This window comes from Camelus bactrianus, chromosome 7, assembly GCF_048773025.1.
Source record: "Camelus bactrianus isolate YW-2024 breed Bactrian camel chromosome 7, ASM4877302v1, whole genome shotgun sequence".
Lineage (NCBI taxonomy): Eukaryota > Metazoa > Chordata > Mammalia > Artiodactyla > Camelidae > Camelus > Camelus bactrianus.
This window is the reverse complement of record NC_133545.1, coordinates 4,815,204-4,837,635: the sequence shown is the minus strand read 5'-3', so window position 1 is coordinate 4,837,635 and position 22,432 is coordinate 4,815,204. Positions and strand designations below refer to the sequence as shown.

The 22,432-nt window shown below is 43.4% G+C and overlaps 2 protein-coding genes across 10 annotated transcripts in view; both read right to left on the bottom strand.

The window, feature by feature from the left end:
• The window catches only part of RHEB (Ras homolog, mTORC1 binding), a 42,006-nt gene extending 40,386 nt beyond the window's left edge, over window positions 1-1,620 (bottom strand). The window contains exon 1 of one of the 2 annotated variants that reach the window (XM_074366735.1): window positions 1,253-1,620. In XM_074366735.1, coding sequence (XP_074222836.1) covers window positions 1,253-1,304 — 52 coding nt within the window. In that variant the 5' untranslated portion in view covers window positions 1,305-1,620. The remainder of the gene's footprint in view (window positions 1-1,252) is intronic. The other variant, XM_074366733.1, reaches the window with a different exon arrangement.
• Window positions 1,621-14,267: 12,647 nt separating this feature from the next.
• The window catches only part of PRKAG2 (protein kinase AMP-activated non-catalytic subunit gamma 2), a 240,877-nt gene continuing 232,712 nt past the window's right edge, over window positions 14,268-22,432 (bottom strand). For 6 of the 8 annotated variants that reach the window (XM_074366723.1, XM_074366727.1, XM_074366724.1 and 3 more), the window contains 2 exons: window positions 20,286-20,379; window positions 15,395-19,055 (listed from right to left, as the gene is read on the bottom strand). In XM_074366723.1, the coding sequence (XP_074222824.1) occupies window positions 19,006-19,055; window positions 20,286-20,379 (144 nt within the window). In that variant the 3' untranslated portion in view covers window positions 15,395-19,005. The other 2 variants (XM_074366726.1, XM_074366728.1) reach the window with 1 other exon arrangement.

Below are 22,432 nucleotides of genomic sequence, written 5' to 3'. Positions count from 1 at the left end.
CCCCGGTCTCTACACGAGCGTCTCTCAGCCTCTGATTTTGCTCCCCCCCCCCCCAGCGCTCTGACGGAGAGAGATGATAAAAGGATGAGTAAGCACGCTGTAGCAGGTCTTGGTCAAAGAGCACAGACCCTGGCACCGGCGGTGGAAAATGGGGGTGAGGAAGCAGAACAGAAAGCAAAGTCGGGGAGTCATCCAATGAGCAGCAGGCAGTTATAAGCCTTCCTATGGCAGCCAGTGCTACCTCCTCCTGCAATCACCATAGACTCCAAACCCCGGCTTTCACCCCCTTTACCCCACTGTGGTCAAGCGCACATTTTCTTTAGACAGTCACTTCTTAAGAACAAAACGAAAAGATAATCGTAATTCCTCCGGGGCTCCGGTTGTCAAAGACAATAAAGCCTCACCCTGAAGCATGGTTAAGTTCAACGGTTCTGTTTCCTCACTCGTTTTCTGACACCCTCTCCACCCCCACCCCACCGCAGACCACCCCAGTTGGGCAAAAACGCGATTGCCAGGGGGAGTTTCAAATACATGTCAGCCTTTTTTTTTTTTTGCGGGGGGGGGGGAGGGAAACTTTTGAATGACTTCAATAGCCTGGTTACAAGTCCCTGACCTTATTTTTTCACATAGAAAAATAGGACACTGAGAGATCGGGAATTTCTTTTTCTCCGCCTTCCTACTTCGGCCGCTGGCAACATCTAGGGGGCTTCCGAAGAGGGTTTTGGGGGGGTTTCTTATTCTAGGTAGCCAAGCGTCCTTTGGGTCCCTGGCTTTCTTTAAAATGCTGAACTTCACACACAGAAAAAACTCAAGGTGCTACTTCCTTTGTTAAAATCCCATGGACTTTAATTTGGGGCGGAAAGGCTAGCAACGATGAGGGCAGCTAGCAGCGGAGAGATAGAGACAGGTGCGACTTCTGCCTTGCGGGTGCCCGGCGGCAGTGTGGCATAGCAGCAGACCCCGCGCCGTCTGCCCGGCCCCGGACCCACCTGGCGCTCCTCGTCCGCCCGCGGCCTCCCCGACACGTCCTCCCCGCGCCCGGGGCGCCCGCCGCCGCCGCCGCCGCCCCGCGGGCCCGGCCTCGCCACCGCCTCCGCTCAAAATGGAGGTGGCGGCGGAGGGCGGCTGGTTACGAAACGCGCCGCCGCCACATGGCCGCGCCGGCCCCAAACTTGGCCTGGCCCGCGGCGTCCCGGCGCCCAGGCGAGGCCCGGCCCGGGCGCGAGGAGGCCGCGAAGCGCCCGCCACTCACCCACAGACCGGTAGCCCAGGATCGCGATCTTCCGGGACTTGGACTGCGGCATCTTGGCGGCCTCCTCAGCCCTGGGCCAACCACATCAACCGCGGCGGCGGCGGCGGCGGCGGTGGCTCCTGTGCTGCGATCGGCGGCGGCCGCGCCGGGGCAAAGCGGCATCCAGGGGCGGGGCGGGCGGGCGCGGCTGCCTCGGCTCCTCGCTCGCGCGCCCAACCGCCCGGAACCGCCGCGCGGCCCCGCCCCCAAACACGCCCACGTGACCGCGCCGCGCCGCCGGGCGCCCACACCAGCGGCTGGCGTCAGCACCGCCCCCTCGCCGCGGCGGCCGCCCAAGCCCTCGCAACGCACGGGGGTGCGTCGGGCGGCGTTTTACTTTAAAGGGAAAAAGAAGGGATGCTGAGATGCCCCTGGAAAAGTCACGACTGAAACTCGCTGCGTCATGACCCTCCCACCGTCTTCCGCCGCTTTTTAATTACGCCAGTTATCTCCAAGCGCTGATTGGACAGTTCCCACCCGCCCGCGAGATGACGCGACGGAAACTCCTTTTCCCATTGGGGGCGGTAAAGAGGCGGAGCCAGAGGTGGGGCTGCTTGCCCGGGAGCTAAAAATAAATTCCGACTGGGAGCGCGCGGTTGGGCGCCAGTGAGGTTTGAAGGCTTCGAACGTGGTAGGGTTTGGAGGCGGACGGGAGAAGCTTGGTTCCCCCGTGATTGGTTCGATCGGGGTGGTGGGGCGGGGCAAGATGTAGACGGTGTGGTGATTGGTGGAACGCTGAGCGGTTGGTGGACTCGCGCCCGCTGAGCCCTTAAAAGGCGCGAGGCGCGTGGCGGTTGCTCGCTGGGCTGTTGGTTGGCTGGTTCCTTCTTCGGGTGTGGTTTGGTTTTTGTTTTTTGAACTCCTTTGCTATATTGGCAGTAGTAAGTCTCGGTTTGAGACTGTAGGTTGTGACTAAGTATCATGCATGGGTGAAGGACCGTGGGAATAATGGAATATGCGTTATTTCAAAATACTACGCATTTCATTAAAAAGTGTGTGCCTTCCCCGTTCTGCAACCCTGGGAGTTTGGGATCCCGCACACCTCATGGGAAATAGCGCAAGTTAACACATCTATAACTGTCAACACTTGCGTGGTTAATTAGGCAAACACCAGCCGCTGCTGGCTGAGAACGTTCCAGAACCGTCCTTACAGCGGGGATTTAACACCGATGCGCTCGTGCTCCGGTGTGAGCTGACCTCCCCGGTGAGGGGATGCTGCTCTATTTCCCACAAAAGACTTACTGACAACCCTCTTTACCAGTGAAGGGCCGTTGAGGTGGCACCAGTGTTGGAGTGCAGGCAGGGACGCCAGCCCGGGAGGCTTGGGTCGTGCAAAAACAAGGTGAAAGCCAGGCCTGAGAAATGAGGATGCAGTTGGGGCTTTTCAGACGCGAGGCTTACATCATGGTAGGTATTTTTGCCCAGGGGTAGTTGCTAGCGAAGCAGGTACCCACTGCTCCTACCAGTGTCCCCTGTTGTCTTCGGGCTATTTGATAGTGTTGACCTGGGTGACTGAGTGGGACAACCGCTCTCCGGTCATAGCCTGTCCCAGTGAACACAGAGGAGGCAGCCCCAGGAAGCTAAGAAGCAGGACTGGATTCTGGGTATGAAGATTTAGAGGTGACAGTCCCATAAATATGCCTTGTTGAGTGAGAACACTGATGTTAAGACAGAATCCTTCTACTATCCCGCTGACGTACTCACAGGAGAGGGGGAGTATCCTGGGGGTCTACAGATTGAAGCCCTAGGCCACCAACTGGAAGTGAGAACTGTGTTCAAAGTTGAATTTTATCTTAATGGATTTTTGCATTCTACTCTGTAATTAGGTGAAATAATTTAAAAAAAATTCAGATCTTAAAGTGGACTCTCCAGGAAAACGTATCCTTTTAATCCTGTGGATTTGTGTGCCCTCACCACAGTATTTTGAACTGATGATTCTAGACTCCCTGGTGTTTTGTGAAATAAGCTTGAGTGTTAACCTTTTTTCTTTTTTTAAACAGAAGAGTAGAATAGAAAATAGTACCATTTATTGTTCCATGACACTCTTGCTGTATGTACATGTTTACAGATATGCTATATATGTGTGTGTGTGTGTATATATATATATATGTGTGTGTGTATATATATGATGTACTGAGTTCCATTATAAAATACATTTCTTACTGTGGGTTGCCTCAAAAACTTTGAAAGTACTGCCCAGCCTGGGAATTTCAGGAGTCCAGGCTGAGAAGCGCAGCTGTAATTGACAAATTCATTTGAGAAGTGTTCTGGTTGTATTAAAGCCCTTTAAGGCCAGACCCAGGAGTTTTGAAGATTCCTTTATTCAAGAATGTGGAGAATTTCTTTGATTTAAGAAATGACTCAGATTACCTAAAATACTTGTGATTGATGGTATGACTTGACATAGAAATAACTGATTGCAGCCAGATCTTATAGGAAATGTCCTTCCTTCTAAATTCAAAGTACACTTGACTCTTGAATAACACCAGTTTGAACTGCAAGGTCGACTTTTACCCGGATTTTTTTTCAATAGTAAATACTGTAGTACTACACAATCCACGGGTGGTTGAATCTGTGGATGCCAGGTCATGCATACGGAGGATTCACATCTCCAGGGGGTCATACTTGGATTTTCCACTAAGCAGAGCATCCACGCCCCTAACCCCTGGGTTGCTCAGGGATCAATTGTAGTTCTGCTGATTGAGAACACTTGTTAACCTTTTAAGCAGCAGGGACTTCTGCCACCAATCAATTTCTCCTGTGCGGATTCTGTTTATTCATGACTGCTTGGTCTGATGGCCTCTGCATGCTGCTTTCTCTCTGTGTGTCCTTCCGTTTCCCTGGGAACTGGGGAGAGAATTCTGTCTCTTCCATTTAAATTCCAGAAAGAAGACATGATGGGTTAAGCTAATTACCATCATCTCTTGACTGAGGAGCTCATGCAAACCTGCAGGTTGGCCAGGTTAGCCTCTGCTCACCCAAACCTCCTGTGTAGCTGGGTATGGCTGTTCATGGCACTTACTTGAACTGTTGGCTACTTTGAGATTGTATTGTGGGATATCATTTCTGATTTCTAGTTTGATCTAATTCCTGGAGGTAATACACGAAACCTCTTTTTTTCTACATTGGGTTAGACTAGAGAAGAATGAAAACCACAGGTATGCTTGTTTTTGCTAAAAGCACATTTGTGAAATTACTTTACCTTTTTACTTGTGAAAGGATGACCCAAAATGATAATAGGCATGAAAGTGTTTTGCTGTTGTGGTGCTTTATAAATAGTTATTGGAGGAAGATGAAAAAAGAAACATCTTAATCTTGGCATAAGCCAAATCAGACTGATCTGTTATGCCTCACACAGCGTATTGTTAAAAAAGCAGATTTGGGGAGGCATGCCAAAGCCATTTCATTGTGTGGTCTTAGGAATGAGAGGGCGATTTCCTGGCCAGGGCCTTGGTAGGCCTGTCCTCAGCATTCTTAGCAGGAGGCCATGCTTGCGGAAGGCATGTCTCTGACTTACACTGGGATGAAAGAACTTCTTTCTGACACCAGGGGTGAGCCTGGCCCAGACTCTGAGGTGTGGAGTTTCAGAGTGCTCCCAGGAGCGGGAAGTGGAGTGGGCCGTGTGTGAGGGGGATGTTGGCTCAGCTCTGAGGACAGGTCTGGGCATCTGCAGTAGTTGCAGATTGTTCTCAGTGTTAGGGGTTGAATTCGTGTCCCCTACAGAGATGTGTTGAAGTCCCAGCCCTCTCAGAGTGTAATCTTATTTGGAAATAGAGCTGTTGCTGATGTCATTAGTTAAGATGAGGATATACTCCAGTATGACTGGTGTCTTCATAAAAGAGGAGTCACAGACACACATGGCTTCCGCCACGTGAAGATGGAGGCAGAGCCACAGTGATGCTGCCACACGCCAAGGAGCACCTTGGGCTCTGGGGAGCTGGAAGAGGCCAGGAAGCATCCTCCCCAGAGGCTTCCGAGGGACCCTGGCCCTGCTGCCCTCTGCAGGGAGGACTTTGGACTTGTGGCTCCCAGAACTATGAGAACATAAATTTACCTTTTTAAAGCCACTCAGTCTGTGGTACTTTGTTAACAGCAGCCCTAGGAGACTAACCCGTCAACTGTCCTCAAATGGTCAGTCCAGTTTCATTTAAAGTTTGAATCTAGTTTCTCCTGGGCTTTGGGTAACAAATTAGCCTTCTTCCCAACACCTCACCAGCAGAGTGAGTCTCCTGGGGGCCCTGGTGGTCGTCAGGCGTGATGGCCGGCGCAGGATACCTGTTCCTGAGGGCCTGCACCTGCGGGATGCTCAGCAGAAGGGGAATCAGGAGGCCAGTTCCTCCAGATGAAACGGGCGATGGCTTGTGGCAATGAGGCTTTGATTACACATGCTCCTCAGATGTGCCTTAGATGCGGCATTTAGTCACAGTGTTCATAAGCCACTGGAAGTTGTAATTACCATTTGAGGGGCATAGTCACTGTTGGTTCTTCCTGCTGTGTGAAGAGTTCTGTGTTGGCTTTTATCCAGCATGTTGGGATCTGGGGAGTTTCAACCATTGGTGTGTAGTGGCAAAAAAGAACTTCTTGTGTGGGTGTGTGTTTTACAGTTTTTAAAAATAAAATAATTGAGCTTTGCTAATTTGTACTATATGGATTGACTATGGCAGCCTCATGGCCTTGTCACAGGCGGTGGCACATCATGACTGGGACAAGAGGCGTCCTAAGAGGTGTCCCGGTTGGGTGTCCACACCAGGGAGAGGCCGCATTGTTGCCGTCACTGGTTAGTGTGCAGAATGTTACATTGCCATCCACATGCCTGGTTTTGAGGAATTAAAGAATGTATTAACTAAGTTCTGCTAAACTAAATCTCACAAAATGGTCATGGGTCTTAAAAGATTTCCTTCAAAGAAACCGTGAATTAATGGTGAGAATAAGAATGCAGTGTAAGCAGACACTAAGAAAAATAGCGCGGCTGCCACCTTTTCTGTCGTGAGCTCTTGGCCAGCTGCATTAAAAGGACAATGTGATAATATAATCATGTCTTACTAGAAAATGACCAAACATTTTTTACAGAAAGGTAAAAATTGACAAGAGCTTTTAAAATATAAATTCACATCCACTGTCATTAATGATGACTAAATGCAGTTACACTTTGATATTAGCTAATAATGTATTGAATATCCCTTAACAAAGAGTGAGACTTTAAAACCTAAGTGTCCACAACACTAAGGTAGACTTTACCAATTTTCCTGCAACTTTTTTTTTTCTTGGAAATTTCAAGTATATGTAAAACAGAGTACAAAGTACTGTGAACCCAGGCCCATTCCCTGCTTCATTCAGTGTTTAGAGTCATGGGCAGTCCTGTTTCCTGCTACCCATTTCCCCACCTACTCAGCGATTATTTTGAAGTAAATTCTAGATATCATACCATTTCATAAGTATTTCAATAGCTTCTTTGAAGGATGACTCTTTAAAAAATAGCACATGCCATTTTTACTGAAAACAGATAACCAATGAAGGAATCTTTAATACCACCAAATATCCAGACTATTTAGATGTCTCTTAATGCTTCATAATTTTCTTTTGTGGGTTTTTTTTTGTTCATATCAGTGTCTAAAGTCCATATGATGCAGTGCATATGGTTGCTGTATCTCCTAAGTCTTTTTTTAAAAAATAAATTTTATTTTTTAGAATAGTTTTAGGTGTACAGAAAAATTGAGATGCTACTATAGAGAGTTCCCACATGCCCGGTACCCAGCTCCCCCCACTGGTAACATCCCTACATTAGTGTGGTGTTATTTGTTACAATTAATTAACCAATACTGATGCATTATAATTAGCTAAAGCTGATACATTATTTAAATTTCCTCAGTTTTCCCTAACGTCGTTTTTCTGACCCAGGGTCCCATCCAGGACACCACATTACATTTAGTCGTCATGACCCCTTAGGCTCTTCTTGGATGTGACCATTTCTCAGACTTCTTTTGTTTTTGATGACGTTGAAAGTTTGAGGAGTGCCGGTCAGGTGTTTTGTAGTTTGTTCCTCAGTTGGGATTTGTCTGATGTTTTTCTCAGGTTGAGGCTGGGATGTGAGCTTTTGGGAGGAAACCACAGAGGTAGAGTGCCATTTTCATCACATCACATCAGGTGCCTCCTGTCGACATCACCTGCTGCTGTGGTGTTGATTTGGTCACCTGTCTGAGGTGGCAGCTGTTAGCTTCTCCGCTGCTCAGTGGCTCTTGTTGCTCCCTTTGCAGGCTGCCCGCTCTGGGAGGAGGTCACCGTGTGCAGCCCTCACGGACCAGAACGCTAGGCTTTACCCTGGTTTCCTTCTGCCCGAAGAATTTCCCTGAGCAATTCTTTTAGTCCCCTGGCAACAAATTCAACATTTATTTATCTGAAAATTGTTTTTATTCATTTAACTTTTGATTTTGAAATAACTGTTGAGTAACAGGTAGTATCAAAAATAGTGCAGAGGTCCTGCCATCCTCCTGATGGTAACATCTTACATAAATGTGTTACTGACCTGGGTTCTAGGACTCTAATCAATAGAAATTGATAAGAGGCCAGATGAGGAACTCAGGCAAGGCATTATTGGGGTTCGTGCTGCAGCAGGAGGGAGTGAGAACAAGAAACAGGTGCCCTTCCTCGGTACCTTAGATGGGGTGATGGTGGGGGCAGGTCCGTGGTTCGGGCTGGAGGGGCAGCTTAGGTGGCCTGCCCACCCCCTTGGTGGTGCTGTGCGCAGGGATCACGCGCAGGACCCTGCTTTTGCTCCTCAGAAGTGGCATTTGGGTTTTGGCTTTTTTGTATCTGTTGTTCCTAATCTGCCCCAACTGGGCATGTGTGCAGTTATTTTTAGTCCCTTATAGTTTCTTTGTATTCTGTTGCTGGAGGAGACATTTGACCAGGTGTAAGCACTGCAACAAAGGGTCCCCCAGGTCCTATAGCCTGTCTCAGATGTAGCCGGGAAATTGAAATTGGCACAATCCACAGAACTCAAGAGTTCACCATTTAACATGCACTCATTTGCGTGTGTGTGTAGTTCTATTCAGTTTTACTGCACATGTGGATTTACATAACCAAACCACCATCAAAATACAGAGCTGTCCCACCACCACAAAGATCTTTCTCATGCTATTCTTCTTTTCCTCTTCATTTTTGAAAGGTTTTTTTTTTTTTTTTTTTGCTGAATATAGAATTTTAGGTAGTCAGTGGTGTGTGTGTATGTAAAGATGTTCCATTTTCTTCTGCCTGTGTTTTTTTCTGATGAGAAATCAGCTATAATCTTGTTAGTTCCTTTATATAATATGTTCCCTGCCACCTATCTGCTTGTAAGATTTTGTCTTTATTTTTGGTGTTTAGAGTTTGACTATGATGTGTGTAGTTTCCTTTGCTTTTATGGTGTTTAGGGTTTCCTGAGCTTCGATTTGTGAGTTACTGGTTTTTGTCCAGTTTGGAAAGCCTCCCAGCCAACATTTCTTCAAGTATTTTTTCCTGCCCCATTCTCTCTCTTCTTTGGTTCTGAGACTCCAATTTCACACATATTAGACAGTTTGATAGCTTTCTACCAGTCACTAAGTCTCTTTATTCTTTTCTCTATTTTTCCAATTTCTAGTTTAATAATTAAAAAAATTTGGATAACATGTTTTTCAGTTCTAGGATTCCCATTTGATTCTATTTTGTAGTTTCCATCTCTCTCCTGAAGTCCTCCCATCTCTACCAAACATCCCCATATAGATTCTTTACCAGACATATTATAATTATTTTAAAATCTTTGTCTCCTAGTTGTAATATCTTGGTCATTCATAGGTCTGCTTTTATTGAATGACTTTTCTCTTGGTTATAGGTCATTTTTTTCTTTTCATATCTAGTAGTTTATATTTCATAATGGGAATTATGGATGAAATGTTTAAAAGTTCTGGATTCTGTATCTTTTTTTGAAGCCAGTTTAGTTTTGAGTTGTATTTGTATGTGGTGAAAGGTATGGATCAAAGCTTCTATTATTTTTTGCACATGAATATCCAGTTGTTCCAGCACCATGTGTTGAAAAGACTCTTCTTTCTCCACAGAATTTCTTTTGCATCTTTGTCAGAATTCAGTTGCCCACGTGTGTGTGGTTCTATTTCTGGACGCTCTTCTGTTTTGTTGATATGTTTGTATGTCATTACATCAACACTATATTGTCTTGATTATTGTAGCTTTATAATTTTGACATCAGGTAGTTTTATCCCTTGTTCTTTTTCAAAGTAGTTGTGGCTAATCTAAGACCTTTACATTTTCAAATGCATTTTAGAATCACTTCATCAGTTTCTACAAAAAGCCTGCTGGGATTCTGATTGGCATTGTTTTCAGTCTATAATCAATTTTGGGAGGAATTACATTTTAGGCATACTGAGTCTTCTGTCCCTAGGTATCACTCCCCTTCCTTAGGTCTTCATTAATTTGCTCAGCAGTATTTAATACTTTTCAGTGTACAGGCTATACATAATCTTTTATTCAGTTTACTCTCAGTATTTCATATTTTGATGCTATTATAAATGGGATTTAAAATTTTCAATTTTCGATTGCTTGTTGCCTGTATACAGAAATACAATTGATTTTTGTTTATTGATTTCTTATCCTAAAACATTGCTAAACTCACTAGTTTTAGTAGATTTTTTGTAGACTCCATTGGCTTTTCTACGTAGGTAATCATGTATTTACTCGTTGCTTTCATTTTTGGACGCTTAATATAATTTTCTTGCCTTATTGCACCATGATGCTGAATAGAACTGGTGAGAGTAGATATCCCTGTCTTGTCCTTGATCTTTGGGGGCAAGCAGTCCAAATTTCACTGTTAAGTGTGGTGTTTATTTGCTTGAGGATAAGATACAGTTGGTTCAGACTCTCATACCATAGCAAGAGATGTTCATATCTTAAATCATTATGAAAAAAGAAATGTTGATAGGTATGCCAGATTTATTCCAGAAATGGCCTATCAGCAAGGCAAGGACTTGAGTTCTGAATGAGCACCGCAGGTTTGAATTCCTGCACTGCTTCCTAAAATCTGCACAGCCCTGAACAAGCCATGTGCCTCCGGGGCCCATGGACGAGGCTGGCTGAGCCAACGCGTGGGGAGGCTTAGCCATCTCGTCCCTTTACTTTGCCTGCCTTCTCTTCTCTTTTGGGATTGGTTTAAATGCTTGATTCTGTCCTCATTGTGACGTACAGTATATATGGTATAGCGCTGACTATAAAGTTTCCCTTTAACCTTCTTTTCAAATTATTCTGTGATGTTTACTTTTTCCTGAATTCTTTCATAATAGCAGTTCACTTCTTGCAACTTGTTCTTTAACGTGGTTTAAGATTTTATTTCCAAGGAAAGGCCAACCTTTCCTTTGATTTTGATTGAGGAAAGATTAGCTACACAAGTCTTTAGAAATTAAAGCGAGTCAACAAAACACAAACATGAAGGGAGTATCAGAAGCTTCCCTGAACTCAAAGGTTCCTGTCTCAGAACCTCTAAAGTTGGGAGGACTCTTACTGCTCAGCCTTGAAGGAGGTATCCTTGAAGAAAAGAAAACCAACTACAGTAGTTAAGTGGAGAGAGGAACAGCCAGCTGGAGACAAACCAGTGAAACAGAGGCAGCTCTTGGCTGGAGGAAGAAAGCGGTCTGACCTCAGTGTGCTGTGCAGAGGTCTCCCCTGAACTGGGCAGAGCCAGGCTTGGTTCTTAAGTCTTCTTTGTTAGTCGGATGTCAGCATGAAGTCAGGGTCAAAAAGGAAACTTACAAAATGGATTGGGTGTTTTAATAAAAAAGATGATCTGCTTAGATAAACTACCAGAAAGAAGCCAGCTGCTGAGGCCTGGGCACAGCGGGAGAGGGCGAGATGCTATGCGATCTGACGTTGGCACCTAGGAGTGGCCATGACACCGAGCCTCCGTCTTCATTGTACCAGAACTAGGTGTCCTTGGGCTCTGGTCGCAAAAGGCATCTGGTGATTGGGATGCAGGTTTTCCAGGGAGGGAGACACAAGGTTGAAGTCAGAGCTGGTGTTTCAGCGAGTTTTCCTGTGTCTGATTTGTGAGATGGAGGTCAGCAGTTCAGGCGCAGGGATGTCTAGAGAACAGGGTACCTGATTTTTTCCCTCAGCCTTCTTGCGGGAAGGAACCTCAGCTTGCTTTGAGAGCTGAGTATTTGTACTGTGCCTGTGCTTAAGTTGATGTCTAAAGGTAAATTTTAATGCAAGTGTTTATTTAGCCCAAGAAATAAATGATAAGGTGATCCACAGTGAGATGGAATTTTCAGGGTCTCCTGTGAAGGTGTGTTAAGCATGTTCCATGTGTGGACTTGCAGCTGTGCCAGCTTTGCAGGTGATTTTATGTGAAAAACAATTTTGGAGCCTGTTCTAGATTTCTTTGTGATAATAAAATAATTCCATAAAATTGACTTTCCAAGTGTTTCCCTATGGGTAGGAATTTTCTCCTTAGAGTGCTATTATGCAAAGCAGGATTCCCTTTTCGGTAGAAATGCTCTGGAAGGTAATGGGACAAGGGTCAAATGGACCCATAGAATTCACCCGTGGATTATTTCAATTGTTTCCTTTCCCAGAAAGGCTGCTTGCTGAGTTTTTCTTCCAAAAACAGGTGGATTTATTTAGGAAGTAACAGATGTAACCAAAATACTAAGAAGATTCTAATTAAGGGGAGAGTTTCTAAGCTCAACACATCCCCGTCTGGATACTCTGTCATGGGGGCCATCCTGTGAAGTGTGGGGTGTTTTGCGGCATCTGTGGTCTCTACCAACCAGATGCCAATAGCACACACTCCCTCTCCACCCCTCAGTGGTGACAACCCAAGATGTCTCCACTCTGCCACTTGTCCTCTAGGATCAAAATCTCCTGGTATTGAGAACCAGTGGTTTAAGAGGACTGTTCATGCACAAATGTTTCTCTAAGAAAATGTTACGAGAAATGTTATCAGCTCAATACATTTATAAGTTTTTCTTAGAGATTAGAATACAAAACAGAACAGATGCCCTCCATTTCTGGATGTGGTGTTTCTGCTTTCATATTCATCGCTTTTGTTCGTAACAATCTTAGGAGGTGCTGTCAGCTTCTTGGTGCGAGGGCCAGAGTCACAGTGGGTGCCGAGGTGACCCCATGGCCCGCAAGGTCCTGGCGAGCGTCAAGGTGAGAGGGCAGTACAGGCACTTGAGGCTTGTCCAGTAAGGGTTTCCAAGGTGGGTTCTATCTCTCAAATCGTATAGATGTTTCCCCGTAGAATCCTTCCTTCACCTGGCCTTCAAGTGCCACTTTTCCTTATTCCTAGAAGGCCAAGAGAAGCACGTGTACTGTAACCCAGCCCTCTTCATTTGCCAGAAACAACTCTTAGATGGAAACAAAAGGATAACGGATCTTTGTTACTTGTACCCTGACCACTCCACTTAAGCCAACGTGTGCAACACTTACAGGTCTGCTCCATGCCCTGATGTGCTTGACCTGTCTGCACAACTCAAAACCCTTAAAAAAAAAAAAAAAAAAAAGTACGCCTGAGGCGGGGTCAGGGACCTGCAGGACATGTGTGCCTTGTGGGAAGAGAAAATGTTAACATGGTTCTTTGTAAGTGGCCCCAAACTGTCTTCTGAAGCAGAAGATACACAGCATGACTCCGATACATCGTCCATCGTCTGTGCACTCGGGTAAGCTGCACAAACGGGTGGATTGAGAACAGATACAGTTTCAAAATTGTGTTGTTTTAGCAGACTTGTTCCCTTTTTCCAAGTATTTTTTTCCTTTTTTTAAATTGAAGTATGGTTGATTTACAGTACTAGTTTCAGGTGTACAGCAAAGTGATTCAGTTACACATATTCTTTTTCAGATTATTTTCCATTATAGGTTATTACAAGATATTGAATATAGTTTCCTGTGCCCGATAGTAGGTCCTTGTTGTTTATCTATTTTATACAGAATAGTGTGCATCTGTTAATACCAAACTCCTAATTTATCCCCTCTTCCCCTTTGGTAACCATAAACTTGTTTTCTATGTCTGTGACTGTTTCTGTTTTGTAAATAAGTTCATTTCTATCATTTTTTTTTAAAGATTTGTCTTTCTCTGACCCTACTTAGAATGATAATCTCTAGGTCCATCCATGTTGCTGCAAATGCCATTATTTCATTCTTTTTTATGGTTGAGTAGTATTCCATTGTGTATATATACCACATCTTTATCCATTCATCTGTCATTGGACACTTAGGTTGCTTCCATGCCTTGGCTATTGTAAATAGTGCTGCTGTGAATGTTGGGGTGGTATATCTTTATGAATTAGAGTTTCTTCTGGATAAATGCCCAGGAGTGGGATTGCTGGATCATATGGTAACTCTGGTTTTTTTAGGGAAACATCCATATTGTTATCCATAGTGGCTGTGCAAATTTATATTCCCACCAAGTGTAAGTGAGTTCCCTTTTCTCCACACCCTCTTTATTACTTGTAGACTTTTTGATGATGGCCATTCTGACTGGTGTGAGGTGATACCTCGTAGTTTTGATTTGCATTTCTCTAATAATTAGTGATGTTGAGCATCTTTTCATGTGTCTCTTGGCCATCTATTCAGAAATGTCTGTTTAGGTCTTCTGCCCAGTTTTTGATTGGGTTTTTTTGTTGTTGATGTTGTTATTGAGTTGTATGAATTGTTTGTATATTTTGTAAATTAAGCCCTTGTCAGTCTCATCATTCACAAATGTTTTCTCCCATTCCATAGGTTGTCTTTTTGTTTTGTTCATGGTTTCCTTTGCTGTGCAAAAGCCTGTAAGTTTGGGTCTCATTTGTTTATTTTTGCTTTTATTTCCTTTGCCTTGGGAGGCTGAGCTAAGAAAACATTGCTATGATTTATGTCAGAGAATGTTTTTTCTATGTTCTTTTCTAGGAGCCTGAAGAATTTTAATCACTGTATGTTGAAATACATAATATTTTAAAGAAGTTCTTGAACAAGATGGTAGATAGTCAGATTTATTTTAATTTTTCAATCTGCAAAAAAAAAAAACCAAACCCAAACAAAAAACCAAACTATACTCATATATATACAGTGTCAACATTTTCAGAGCACTTATATTAGGAAACTTTGTGTTTCTCCTCAACCATATGACAATACCGTATATGCCACAGTAAAATTTACAAAACAATCGCGTCAGCAGTCACACAAACATCATGATTTTCATGTCAAAACACAAGAAAAAATAGACATCTTCCCGGCACTTTGTCTGCAGCCCTGCAGAGCAGGTTCCCACGTGTGCTGTTAGAAACTTCAGCTTTTAAAACCTAACAGTGGCTGTTGAGAAGTCATATCCTTTCCAGATCCAAACTTAAATAATGAGAAATCTGCCCTTTTAAAACAACAACCAATGATTTGTTAATGGGTAGTGAAGTTTACCCACAAAAGATGTGTAAAAAATTGCATGAAAGTAAAAATAAATAAAGCTGTTGTAAAGCAGTCTTGTTTACACTATAGTTCAGAACGGAACACTTAAACATAAAACCGTCATTAAAGTTTTATAAAGTAATTATTTATATTCAAATTATAGCTGTTCAACAAATCTAATGAAAACAAACTGATTTGGTAAAGGTTCAAAGCCATTCACGCTCCAGCAGGGTCACTTCACAAGTATGCGCCCCAGTTGCAATGGGTGGGCAGTAGTGATGACATATCGCTGTTCCGACATAAGGCACTAGATCTGAATATGCCATACACTCGCCTTATGTCATATTACCTGTTAGGTACCAGTGACTTCTTTAAAATGAAAAATAATAGAAATTCAGGACAGTGCACTTTAATGACTTACAGCATTTGAACTCTTTCAGACAGTGGTCTGAAAACAGTCTTTTAATGCTAGGTTGAATCTTCAGACACACAAGATCTTTCTTTTTTATGTTTAGTTTCAACATCACTGGAAAAAGTACCCATCACTAAACCCTGATCCACATTCTCAGCCATTTTACTCTGTTCTCTCGCGGTCGGTGTTCGTGAGGCAAAGCGCGACCAGCATCTGTGTTCAAGTTCTCCTGCAGGGCCCCTCCACTCACGGCCGTCATTCGCTTTCCGTCTCCTTCTGTTTGGCACCTGTCAGGACACGGAAAATGGGAAGTTTGAAAGTAACACAAAAACACGCTGCAGCTGTGCAGGTCCCACAGGAGTGCAGTGGTGGCTCCCCACCCCGTGGCTTCTGCCTGTCCCTGCAGTGCCTTAGGAGAAAGTCCCAGAGGCTGCAGGGGCCTGAGATGTGGTCAGTGAGCAGGTGGGCGCCAGGCTGCCCACCCCCACCTACCATCACTGCCACACACTTTTAACCCCTGTTACATGTTGTAATTCTAAACACACACGGTTTAATTTGGAAAAGAGGGTTCTGTTAAAAATTTTTCAAAGAAATATGTACTTAAGTTTTAGTGAAGGTGCAGAGTATTTCTGTTGAACATACTTATAAACATGTAAAGCACTGTAACAAGTTTAAGGAAAACTGCACATAGCACCTACTCTCATCTGGCCCAGATACTTCAACGTGGGTTGAGAGGGCAGCTACCATTTTTTTTATTACAGTAGTTTCTCTGTCTTCTCATCAGAAACTAGATTTTTAAATCTAACACTTTTAAAGACTGTTAATCTCTTTGAAAGTTAAGGGGCTAAAAAAATTGTAGCTACTGCCATCAGACTGCTTATTCATTGGCTGCATGTGTAGACACTTAGGTTCGTTTGGAGTCTTGAGTTAAGTTTGACAATGAACTACTGCTAAAAACTTTGAAAAAGAGAAAATCTTACTATATTGAATCAGTGTGCATTATCTGGTGAAAAGAAGAACCATTGGTATCTTTTATCCACATAACAGTGAATGGCTTTAAAAAGGGTCTCTTACTGATTATTCTATAAATGTCCACCCAGCAGTGCTCGTCCTGGGTGTGCAGCTTCCTGGTGCATAAACATTGTTCACATATGGTTTTGGTTTCAGCTCAAAGTACCTTTGGAGGGACAGTGGCCTGTATCAGGCTGTTCATTCTATTGCTGAAGGAATGGAGGCTGAATGAAGTTAAGCAGCTGGCTGGCTCCTCTCAGCTCTTAGGGGATAGTGGGATTGGGCTAACAGGGCTGGACCTCTAGTTTGCTGCTAATACCACACCATCGTCCTTGTATGCGAGCATCTGATCTGATGGCTGCAAGCGGGTTCTGCTCTAGATGTTCACTAGTAAATCCAGTTATTAGGAACACTGAGCATTTTCCTAAATAAATAGCATTATACACACTGTATCACAAAGAATTCTAATTCAACTACCCCTTTTTTATTTTAAAGTACAGCCAGTTACAATGTGTCAATTTCTGGTGTACAGCACAATGTCCCAGTCATGCATATATACACATATATTCTTTTTCATTAAAGGTTATTACAAGATATTGAACATAGTTGCCCATGCTATACAGAAAAACCTTTTTAAAAAAACCTATTTTGATATATAGTGACTAACCTTTGCAAATCTCAAACTCCTAAATTCATCTCTTCCCACCCCCTTTCCCTGGTAACCATGATTGTTTACTGTGTCTGCAAGTCTGTTTCTGTTTTGCAGATGAGTTCATAGTCTTTTTCCTCTTTTTTTTTTTTTTTTTTAAGATTCCACATATGAGTGATAAATTTTTTTTCTCTTTCTGGGTTACTTCACTTAGGATGATGATCTCTAGGTCTATCTGTGTTGTTACAAATGGCATTATTTTATTCTTTTTTATGGCAGAGTAGTATTCCATTTTAGAAATATACCACAACTTCTTTATCCAGTCATTTGTCGATGGACATTTAGGTTGCTTCTGTGTCTTGACTACTGTAAACAGTGCTGCTATGAACATTGGGATGCAAGTATCTTTTCTCATTAGAGTTCCCTCCAGATATGTACCCAGAAATGGGATTGCTGGATCATATGGTAAGTCTATTTTTAGTTTTTTTAGGAATCTCCGTACTGTTTTCCATAATGGCGGCACCAAACTACATTCCCACCAATAGTGTAGGAGGGTTCCCTTTTCTCCACACCCTCTTCAGCATTTATTGTTCAGAGTTTTGAATCATGGCCATTCTGACTGGTGTGAGGTGATACCTCATTGTAGTTTTGATTTGTATTTCTCTGATAGTGATATTGAGCATTTTTTCATGTGCCTATTGGCCATCTGTATGTCCTCCTTGGAGAATTGCTTGTTTAGGTCTTCTGCCTATTTTTGGATTGGGTTGTTTGTTTTTTTGTTATTAAATTGTATGAGCTGTTTATATATTCTGAAAATTAAACCTGTGTCAGTTGCATCATTTGCAAATATTTTCTCCCATTCTGTAGGTTGTTGTCTTATTCTGCTTATGGTTTCCTTTACTGTGCAAAAGCTTGTAAGTTTAATTAGATCCCATTTGTTTACTTTTGCTTTTATTTCTAGTGCCTGGGTAGACTGCCCTAGGAGAACACTGCTGAGATTTATGTCAGAGAATGTTCTATGTTTTCTTCTAGGAGGTTTATTGTGTCTTGTCTTATATTCAAGTCTTTAAGCAACTGTCCCTGTCTTTATAACATTATTTCTATGGTAACATACATTTCAAATCCAGCTGTGGAATAGGTTTCCTCCCTGCATTTTCACTAATGCTGACTTGCATTAATGACTTAGAATTTTTGAAATATCAAATCTGGATGGAAATTTAAACTCATCCAGATGAACAGTCTCATTCTTATGGCTGTGACACCAAGGCATAGAGAGGATAAAGAATTCTTTACCCTGAATTTGCAATGCACAAAGAATCTCGGCCACAGGGACAGAAGAGAGCTGACATTTGGCCTGACTCCATTGGACGAGCTGTGTGCCTTGGCCCAGGGCCAGCCGACTGGAAAAGGGGGTGTCCTTCTGAAGGTGCCAAGTTATGTGCCTGTGGGGATAAGCCTGCCTGGAGATGGTTCCTCGTCCTAAGGTGCACAGAGGAGCCATATGGTTGTACAATTGATCCTTGGACAACACAGGGTTAGGGCACTGCATACAGTGTATAGTTGGCCCTCTATGGCCCGATTCCTCTCCGTATCCGAGGTCCCACAGCTGTGGATTCAACCATGGACCGTGTAGTACTGCAGTGTTTACTACTGAAAAAAGTCTGCGTATAAGTGGACCCGTGTTGTTCAAGGGTTAAGTGTCTATAATGTAACCACACTTCCTGCACTGGTCCTGCTTCCGTGCTCCATGCCTGACTGTGAGGCTCGTCCAGGGTCAAATACAGCTGCATGTTCACTGTCAATGCAGTCCAGCAGATGAACAGAGTGCAATCTACTGATTCTCCTGCTCAAAGATATCTGGGTTACTTCCAGTTTTAGGTTATTACAAGTAATGCTATGAACAAGCTCACATTCTTATGTCATTTGATCATTTCATGATTGTAGAGATTATCATGAGCCATGCAAAAAAATGAAATCCTGCCATTTTCAACAACACGGATGGACTTTGAGGATATTATTACTAATAAATAAAAGAAGTTAGACAGAGAAAAGCTAAGTACCATATGATTTTGTTCATAAATGGAATCTAAAAAAACCCCACACCCGAAACCAGTGAACAAACAAAACAACACATAGATACAGAGGTCAGGTTAGTGGTTACCAGAGGCGAAGTGGGCTGAGGATGGGTGAAGTGAGTGAAGGGGTCAACTGTATGTTGACGGATGGTGGCGAGCCCTGTGGTGGTCACTCTGTAGTGCATACACATGCTGAGTTGCAATGCTGTACCCCTGAAACTTACAATAATTAAAAAAAGATTATCATGAGTTTCAGGGTCTAATATCTGAAGTTTGAAAATGATTGCAGCAAATGCCATCTCTAGACTTTCTGATCAGTAGACATGGGCTTCTAACCATTTCCAGGGCTTGCTGTGAGTCCCTGCTCGGCTGGAACCACACCCAGTGCTCAGTGCCGCCTGCTTCTCGCTGGCGGGGGGATTCCTTCAGGGCGGGTATCTTCAGTTACAGACCAGCTATGAAAACCAGTCTTAGCTAATTTGACTGATTTCTGAACTAAAGAAAAATCAATACCCTCGTAAGTGTACATTTTAATGTTTACCTTCTAAGAGTTCAAAGTGCACATGAGTTAGTCTCTCATCTTGGCCTTGATCTCTGAGGCCCAATCTGGGTTGTTTGTACTTAGTGCTGTGGGGGGGGGGGGGGGGCGAGGGCTGGTGGTTTTAGGACCCCTTCAGCCATTACACTATTAAACACATGACACAAGGAACACCAACTCCTCCTTTCTAAAGCCCCTCCTCCACCTTCACACGCTCATCCTTGACTGTGACTTGAGGGTTTGCTTAGAGTGAATCTGGCAGAAAATGAGTTCAGTCACCAGTGTTGTTTGGCAGTGAATATAGCTTCCATACACTTCTGTTGGAAAGAAGTTTGTTTAGGGCATTTGATTTATACACTCAGAACACTAGTAAGGTTTTTTTTTTTTTTTTGGATAGATGGTTTCAATAAAAAGATCCCAAAGAATCTCCCTCCTGTTTTCCGGTTAGTAGTTCTAAAAATACAGCAAAATTCTTTTTTTTTTTTTGGAGGGGGATGGGGGAGGAAAGTAATTAGGTATTTATTTATTTATTTCTAGAGGAGGGACCGGGGATCGGACCCATGACTCTCGAGCATGCTAAGCATGCGCTCTACCGCTGACCTATATCCTCCCCCGCAGAAGATCTTAACTTTTTAACGGGAAAGGTTATGAGCACGGCAGTGAATCCTCGATAATTCAGGCACTTCTGGGCGTCAAGAGGATGCTAAGTCAGAATACTTTGTGTAAACTTTTCTCCCTCAAGCAGAACAGTAAAACTTCAAAACCACAGAGAAAATGAAAATGGTTTACAAAGTAATGCACAGAAAGCTGTTGGCTGCAGCAGGGCGGGGGGAAGCTGGGCTTGATGCACCTGCTTTTTCACCCCCCACCCCCATCCATGTATAGGAAAGGTCAGACACTGGCATCTGTACCTGCAGGTGTGAGTATCAGGGCTTGCAGAATATCTGACAGGGAAATAATGCCCACGATGCTATCTGCTTCATTTACTACCACCAGCCGATGGACCTGCAGCAAGAGAAAAGGAGGCCACGTGTGGAAGCTTAAATGAATGGTTTTAAAATGGACATTAGGAAAAAATCTTTCATGTACTATACAATGAATAGATCCCACAAACGAGAGGAAGGAACAGCGCACAGAACCATGCAGTGGTCTTGGCTCTGTTAAAATGCAACGCTGGTTTGCTTAACTACTTTTAAGAAAAATCAGCCAGCTAGGTCCTGCTGAGTTTTCAAATTTCAAAATTATTAATATATGATAGATACAACTCAAAACATGAAGTGTAACAGTAGCTACTTTATGTAACTATAATATTCTCTTAAGTGGTTTTTGATTTTTTAAAGTTATATTTCAGTTTCTAATAATTATCTGTTAACTGTGTCACATGGGAGAGAAGTCCAAATGAGCAGTGAAAGTAACAGGTCACTGCTCGTAGGTTTTTAATTTTTTCTCTATGAAGTTCATATATTAAGAATAACATTCAGAGGATAATGAACTATAATAAAACAAAACAGATTATATTCATGTCTTACCTTCTACTTGAAAATCTTTTATAAATGAGTGGGTAAGTTCTGAGGTATTACTACAACAAAGCGTCCTTAAAACAGGAAGGAAGGGAGAAAGCATCGTGCTCCTCTGACTGAAAGGCTTTAGAATTTAGGCCCAAGGCAACCACATGCCAGTCGGTTACCCTGGAGATCCTCCTCTCCTTACTGAACAGTTAGGCCCCCCAGTGGTACAGAACGAGGGGCACAGAAAGGAGATGGAAGGAGGGGGAAACTGTTTTTATATTTTTGTCTCTGAGACTGTGTTGGTGCCGCTTCTGACATCATAGCTTGCTTTTAGGTTCATAAAGAAATCAGTGTCATCTTTCTCATGCCAATCAACCTAAACGTCTTTTAAAAGCTTCTCTAGAAAAACACAGGCTCTTCAGTAACCCTGTGCTATCACACAGTTATCTATTAACTATAAGTATACGTTGATGATTTACATCCAGGGCCAGAGACTGCTTTATATTCTATACCAGACACATTTTACTCCTGACATGCAATACTGATAATTAACCACCTATGAAGCATTAAAGGTCAGGGGGAGCTGTTTCACTCTGAAGTAGTTCTGCCAGACAGAAATGACTACCCAAAATATTTTCTTGCCCTTGAAGTTTAGTTCCCTGTCTAAAAGTTAGTGGTCATATAAATAAACCAAATCATCACTGATACCTTTCTCCTAACAAAATATGCTGAAGCTAAAAACTGGCCTTTGTCCCCCATTAAGGAGTCAGCTGATGAAAGAAATTATTTTAATGAGGAAAAAGGTCACGATGGATAACTTGAGAAAACTTTAACGACCCCTTCATTCTCCTCAGCGACCTCGCTCACACTACAGTGGGCTCTGTGCTGCTCCCAGATGAGCCTAACACGAGCCAGTCGCTTCCTTTGCCTGCCAGTCACACACGCTCGCGGGGGCCTTGGGAACGCGGAGCAGTGCTGGTCCCTCCACCTCCCAGGCCGCTGGGCCCAGCCGTGCTAACGCTGTGGCGCGAGTCTGTCTAGCCTCTTCCATGCATGTGCACGTGTGTTAACACGAAGAATCATACTACGTATAGTATTGGCTTTTTCTCTTAGCAATATATTGTTTTTCCATATCAACAGTATTCTTAAACATGATTTTTAATTGTTATCAAGGATTCCATCAGATGGATGTCCACTGTCCTTGTAATTAGGGAGGGACGCCTTTCCTATTTCTGCTTGTGATCTTCAAAAGGCATATAATTCTAAGGACAATAAAAAGTTTAGATGTATTCCTAAGTCAGCTAAAACCCGCTGGAAAACTAGTGATGGATGTTAAATTTAAGTAGAAAAAGGAAAGACTTCATGTTGAGAATCTAGTGAAACAGGTTAAAAATCACGGCTGCTGAAGTGAGTCAGTCCGGGAGAGGACGGAGCAGGGCGGACCTCTTCGACGCATGTGATGGGAGCAGGGCCGGCGGGCTTCTGCCGCGATGGCGCCTGAAAGGGGGCTCTGTGCGCTGTCGAACAAACCACTTGACAGGTAACTTCCA